We start from the raw sequence: 7,287 nt of genomic DNA on the forward strand, positions 1-7,287 counted from the left end.
TCAATGCAAGAAAAATTATTAGGGTCCAATGTAAGCAACTCATTTTCAAGTTGATGGGCTCTAAGTTCATTTTTAATCCCAAAAACTTTATTGATTTGTTTCATTGCTTCATCAGGAGTATCAAGTTCTGCAATATGGAATCTAAGGTCTGGAGAAATAGACATCCCTATCAATCCACGTGCTTGATCTTGCCTATTTTCCCATTTAGCAGCCTTATCTTCATTCTTCGGTTTCTTTTCTTGGCCTGAGGCTATTCTGTAGAGACTTTTACTTCTAAGTAAATCCTCAATGTAGGACAACCATTGGAAGTAGTTGGTGCTGTCAAGGGTAACTTGGTATTGACTTTCCATTTCAACGGAAACTGAAGCTAAAGATGCTGAAACTAAGTGTTCCAATGGATAGATCTCGAAAAATTAGGCTGGTTTAAAAAAAACGGCTCTGAAAACGGCTTCCGGATGAAGAAGTTATGGCTTTTGGAAAAAAGTTGTTGAAGATGTCGACGAAGTGGGGGAATGTGCGGAAATGAAAAATCCGCCCTCACAAAAAGGAGATTTGAACCCAAGACCTCTACTCTCTTAAAATAGCTTTGAACCAATTGAGCTATACAAAAAATTTGAGAGAGAGAGAGAGAGGGGGGGGGGGGTGATGCTTTGGGTTGCATGCTTGCTTTGAGAAAGCTCTTTTTTCCTACAAAACAAAAAACACAAAACCCAACACGGACATGCAAAGAAAATAAACCTTACGGCTCGAAGTTAGCTTTAGCCGAAAAACTAAATATTTTCAAAAATGAACCTTGCGGCTCAAAGTTAGCTTTAGCCGGAAACTAAATATTTTCCTCAATGTTTCTGATTTTCCGAGATCACACTAAGGCGCAGGGAAAAGAGCATACGCATGAGAAAAATCCTTCCTTTCTGTTTCTGATTTGCCCAGATCGCACAGAGTCGTAGGGCAAAGAGCATACGCAGAAATGAAAGGTATAGATCCGGTAATAAAAAAGGCTAAATAAACCGAAACCGAAATAAACAGAGAGAAAATAACTGTAAACTGCAAATAAACACTGTATACCTCCAGATCTTAAAAATGACGCAGCTAGGGCTACCGGAAACCTTTTCGCGTGAAACGAAAGGGGTTCCTCACTGGAACAGATGCTCCCAACACAACAGAGCAGTCCTCTCGGCCCGAAAGCAGTCAGAAACAGTAGATCTAGGAAACGACAATCGGATGCAGTTCTACCGGCTTCAGATTTGGATCACCAACGGACGCGGCCCTCAAATAGCTCTGATACCATGTAGGAATTTACAGGGTAAGTTCCTCAGACAGAACACCAAAGGACACCGCTCACAACCAGATCGCAGATCAATACACCAGTATTTTTGACGTGGTTAAAACCCTCAAAGAGGGAAACAGTCCATGGCTTGAGCCAACGCGGCCACTTCAGGCAATTTATTAATAAAAGAATGAAAATTTACATATGCTTCTCTCATAGACGGATTACCCTACAAATGACCCTCCATGCGCTTTAAATAGAAATCATGGACCAATCGGGTGTCAAGCCACGGATCAAGTGTCGGTAATACCGAGGAGAGAATGAACCGTCGGATCACTACATATCGTGACTGTCGGATTGTAAGTTACAAAATGTACAAGGTAAAGAAACAAACTTTACCTAACTCTATACTAGACCAAGTTGTACTTAACTATTTCCTATGTGTCGGAATATCCTAACAAAAAAGTTGGCCAAATTTACACAGATACCAGAGAGTAGTGAGCGTACATGGAAGCAATGTATTTGGAAAGAGTATACATAAAACATCCATACGAAAATGTTATTCCCATTTAATATGAAACAAATAAGGTTCAGGAAGATTGCAGGTTCTGCGCACAGTTCCTTAGCAGAGCTGCAGAACTCCTTTGACAAACACAAATCCTAAAATTGTCAGTAAATTTGATTTTGAAAAAAATATTTGAAAATGTGAAAAATAGATTGGATCCTAGAGGGGAACATGATTCCCGAGCATTGAGATTAATGTCCAGAGGAAAGTGTCCACTAATTTAGGAAACTATTATTCTAAATCACCCCTCAAAGGCCACATCCACACCACAAATAAAATCATGTAGTCAAATAGTTGAAGAGCCTGATTCAGAAGGGAAGATTTAGCTTAGGGAGGTATCCTTGAATAAGAAAAATAAGAGGAGAGATCAACCTTCTTGCCATTAATGCTCAAATTTTCCAGAAATGAACAATATGGAAAAACAAAAAAGGTTCCAAGCCATCAAGTCAATCACGTGATCAAGACTATATTGAAAAAAATGTGCAAACTTTCCTAGCAAAGAACAATATGGAAATACAAAAAGATTCCTAGCCATCAAGTCAATCACATGATCGATAATATACTGGAGAGATCTCAAAACATTATGGAAGAAGCATAATGAATGGAAAGAATTATATCAACAGACTTTGTGGATTGACAAGTTACCATACATTTTTCTGTCAGTACCTCTAAATTGGAACAAGTTTTCTGGGTGTTCTTTACTAGAGAAATTGCTACACGAGAAAGCAAAGGAAAATCATTAGTGAGAGGATAATTTTATTAAAATTATTTTCAGATCTATCACAATCCTGCAAATGCCAAGTATTTTACCTTCTTTGTCCAGTTTTGCATAATGGCATTGATTGGAGCAACACAATGTTTCAATACTTTATTATATTGGATTAGAATAAATTTGATCTATTAAATTGAAAAATATACTGATAAAATGCAGGGACAAACATATTTTTCTTCGTTACTGTTCCTATCTGTACTTTTTCCAGGTCAAGATTCATATATTGGGTAGGCCCATAAACAGGAAAAATACAGATACAAGTGGATCTTCCCTCATTATTCATTGTCTAAATATCTGCTTAGCCCAGCTGTAAACCCATTATGCTATCCTTGTATACCAGAAGTAGAAATGTTAGATGGATATGCAAAATATGTATTATGGATCAAACTGTTCGTCTTGCAATCTGTCCCAGTTCTTTTTGCTTACCATTTAGATTTCTGTGTGCAGGAGCCATGCATTCAAGCAAGACACAGAAAGGGTTGTGAATGAGTTGAAGTCATCCACTCATTGGGTAGTGGACAAATTGGATAAAATAGAGCAGCAGTCAGATTCTCTGCTGGAGCACTCTAATGAAATCCATAATTCGCTAGACTCTATTGAATCTCAAGCAGAACTGCTGGCTCAAAAGTCAAAGGTTGTAGAAGATAAAATCACAAATGTTATAGATCAGTCCAATTCCATTTTTGAGCAATCTCATCAGATAATTGGCACTCAGTCCAAGTTGCAAGAAAAGCAGTTTGATATGCAGAAGACCTTGGACACTAGTATGGCTGATCTTCAAAACTCATATGTAAGATTAGGAGAAGACATAGGGTTCCTTCAAACATTGACTTCACAGACACAAAAGCAAATCTCAGAAGTGGCTGGTACTATGTCATCTCAGTTAGAAAATCTTCAAAGTAAAGCAGATGACATTGACAACGTAGTGACTTTGTCATTAGGTCAACAGAAACAGTTACTGGATGGCCAAAGTCTTGCTTTGCAAGGCCTTGATACTCTTACACAAACTCAAGCTGAAGCATTTGAACAAAGCAGGTGAGATTTATTTCTAGGCATTTGCAAGTCTCTTTTTGCTCAAAAATACATGCAGGCCATATAGTTTATGTATCTATATTTTCCCTTAAAGGAGTTCAAATGTGGAAAGCGTAGATTAAGATTCTTGATATCAATGAAAGCTCATCAAATACATAATATCATATATGTTTTGAATGCAGTAATCTATTACCAGATTTCTTGGAGTAAATGGAAGACTTGGACACATGATTTTGTGTTATGGCTATTTTGTGGGACTTAATTCTTGTCAGTGACTGAGATAATGAGTTAAAGATGTCTGTGGTTTTGATGTTTGTGTCTGATCTTGATGAATAGTTCTAGATAAAACTGTAAAACTGTAGGTTATCAGTACAACAGCTTGCTGATAATGCTCGTCAGCACCAGCATGAATTCACTACGTACCAAGAGGAACTTCAGGCAACTCACAATCGCCTAGCACAGAGCTCCTCTGCAATTTTGTCCGCTCAGGTGTTATCTCATCTCGTTTCTTATTCATCCTTAATTTAATGCAATCTAACCGATACTGACAAAGGCATATTATTAATTATAGTTAACAATTGCAGCTATGTGAATATATATTTTGAATTTGATTGCAGGAAGCATTTGAATCAAAGCAAGCCACTATGTTCATGGCTCTGGATAAGTTATTTTCACTTCACAATGCCATTCTACTTGAATCTCGAGCTATTAAGACCATCTTCTTCTACTTGATTACAATGTGTGTGTTCTATATGCTTACAAGCACAAAGCAAACCAATAATGTCAGATCTGTTCTGTACTTTGGTAGGTGAACACAGTTTTTTCAATTGCAATCAAAGTTTCTTGTTTGCAAAGGAGTCTAACCATGGTTGTTGCATGTAGGACTTTGTATATCATTTGCCATTGAGTTCTTCATAGCCCGTTTTAAAGGCAATGATCTTTCACAACAAGGCTGGATTGCCTCAAAGACATTTTATGTTAGAACAACATTTGTATCCATTGCCATTCTTCATCTTATCTTTTCTTTTATTAGATACAGGTTTACATTCTGTCTCCCTGATGCATCCCTTTCTGTGTCTGCAAAATCCAGAATTTTCTTTTCCTTTTTTGGCAATTAGTAACTAATGAGTACTGAAGCTACATTTTGATTTGCAGAGACTATGAACAACTGAATTATAAAATGCTACTGGAAATACAAGAGAAAATGAAAACATTAGAATCTAACCTGGATGGGAATCAAGGTGCTGTTGATGTTTATCACAAAGGATGCAAGCTACTGGAAATGGACAGCAAAGTTGGCCAACAACTTTATGCTAGGAATATTGTAAAAAGAGCTCTAATATTTCAGAGTATGTACCATTCATCTGGTCTTGTTTCTACCAATAATCATATACGAAGAGGATGTAGGTGGTTTCCTTTTTTTGCACATGTAGGTGACGTGTATCTCAATTTCAGGGCAAAGATCGAAGGTTGGAGGTTTTCATGGCCAATCTTACATGTCATGGCTTGATAACTTACCAGAGGAAGACAGCTCTGATGATCCAGATTATGAGCCCCCATCAAGTGTTAAATAAAGTTTCTCTCACATCTTGAATAATATAATCTTTATTGATGTTCTCATAGATAATATGTAAGAATAACCTTTCTGGTCTTCTGATAATTGGTCACTTGAGAGTGCTAGATTATTATAGCTCCTATTACTTATGCTTTATTAAAATCTTAAACAGGACATCCAAACAAGGGAATAGTAGTTTATGTTTATGCTATTTTCTGGCAAGTACAGTACCAATTTTTTTCTCATGTCAGTTCTAGAAGATATAGGAGGAATATTTCTTCAGATTTCCTTATCTTGCATGTTGAGGATAGTTTAAGTTTAATTTTCCACTATTAGGCACTTCCACTTGGACTTTGGGCATTGAGAAGATCTCTATTGTCACTGTGGAAGTTGTTTTTTTTTGCTTCTCTTTCTTACTCCCTCTCATTTTTTTCGAGTAGTGTTTATCGGTCTTGCTTCAAACTCTAATTAGGTCTTACTGGTCAATGGTTTTCTTTGTTAACAACTTTCTTGAGGATTTTTTTGTTTTGTTTTGAAAAACAATTAAATAGATATTTGTCCACGGTCACAAAAAATTTATAAGGCTTCAGCTACTTTTGGATCAACTAAAAAAAGGATTATTCCAGTTTCAGTGTTTTAGCATGCTTTCTGGACAATGTATCTTAGCTTGGAGTACTCTAATGGAGGCATCATTTGTACTAGAGGACCGAAATGTTGAAGTTTCTAAGTTTACTTAGTTAGAAACCCTCCATGCACTTTATCTGATTTATTTCTACGTACTTGTTATTTTACTTAACAAGTTATTTACAATGTAAATACTGAAAATAAACACTAGTGCATGTTCAACATATTACAGATCAACAACTAAAGGAAACAGAAACAATCACACCATATGATACCATTATTTTTGGACCAATGTCTCCGGAAAAACCCAATGTGGGAAAACCGATGTAGCTATCTAAGGGTTTTCTTATTAAGCAATATTAGAGTGTCTGGGTGCCGAAACTGGCCTACTCAACATAGAATTTCCTTGGCAGTAATACCTCTCAGTTTCTGACAAATATCCTAGTTGAAACCCCGAATAATCCTTCCGGCAGCTCCTCAGCACCAATTTGCCCTAGAAACCCCAGCGCCAGCGTCTCTCTGGATTGCGTCAACCCCTCTCTGCCCAACGCTGGCCCTGCATCACCCCGGATGGGTCTGCGTCAGCCTGGGAGGCCAAGCGTCAGCCTTCTAGCCCTCTGCGTCAACGACGCTGCCCTCTTTGAGGCTCTGCACAACTCCCGGCTGCCTCTGCGTGGCCCCTGCGTGAGCCCTAGCTGGCTCTACGTCTCTCTCCCTGGCTATTGCACTGCTCTCTTGACACTCTCTGCCTCTCTGTCTCTCTGTACTCAATGCCCCTCAGCTGCAACTCCTGATCACTAATTCTATCTCTCTTCGAAAACTCCGCTCTAGAGAATAGAATCACTGATCACTCTGGTGTATTCTCCAAGTGACCCTCAAGCTTCTTCTTATATTTTTCCTGTTGACATATCAACGGCCGAGATTAAGTCCCTAATCAACAGCTAAGATTAGATCTGGCTTGATCCATATCTTTTGGACCATTCTAACACAGTTTCATATTAATACACATTAATATTTTATTTTCCCTAAGTTTAGACTTAGGGACTCCATTAAAAATATTAATTATTTTAATATCTCCTGAACTATTTAGAATCTGCCCAAACCCTTTCTGGGTATTGGAGATCTCATGTGCTCCAACCTCTCCACCAAATTTCGTGGCTAGAGCACATCCGATGCTACTCCAAATCAACACTCCCTCTTAGCAAGGACTGTGCTTTAGCAATACTCCTCACCGAGTATTAATTTGATCATCTGGCATCGGTCCCTATGCTGATGCTAGGTCTACTGCCCATCATCCTCTGCACTGCTGTGTCTGTACTGCTGCCCATGGTTCTGCCATTGCCACTGCTGCACCTGTACGACAACTCCCTCTGCATCTATGCTGTTGCTAGTCCTTTCTCCCAGTACTGCATCCGCACTGCAACTCCTGTCATCATGTTGCATCGTGCTGCCCACTGTTGCACTGCAACTCA

At 38.4% G+C, this 7,287-nt stretch overlaps 1 protein-coding gene across 1 annotated transcript in view; it reads left to right on the top strand.

Moving 5' to 3' along the window:
• Nucleotides 1-5,483, top strand: part of GEX1 (gamete expressed protein 1) — a 77,104-nt gene extending 71,621 nt beyond the window's left edge. Inside the window, exons 2-7 of the mRNA XM_089395577.1 lie at nt 3,052-3,639; nt 3,999-4,125; nt 4,254-4,440; nt 4,519-4,675; nt 4,792-4,985; nt 5,092-5,483. Coding sequence (XP_089251703.1) covers nt 3,052-3,639; nt 3,999-4,125; nt 4,254-4,440; nt 4,519-4,675; nt 4,792-4,985; nt 5,092-5,210 — 1,372 coding nt within the window. The 3' untranslated portion in view covers nt 5,211-5,483. The remainder of the gene's footprint in view (nt 1-3,051; nt 3,640-3,998; nt 4,126-4,253; nt 4,441-4,518; nt 4,676-4,791; nt 4,986-5,091) is intronic.
• Nucleotides 5,484-7,287: the final 1,804 nt, after the last annotated feature.

The sequence above is a fragment of the Pinus tabuliformis genome, chromosome 1_2, assembly GCF_031772625.1.
Source record: "Pinus tabuliformis cultivar Carrire ecotype Pingquan chromosome 1_2, CPIR1, whole genome shotgun sequence".
In the NCBI taxonomy this organism is placed as follows: domain Eukaryota; kingdom Viridiplantae; phylum Streptophyta; class Pinopsida; order Pinales; family Pinaceae; genus Pinus; species Pinus tabuliformis.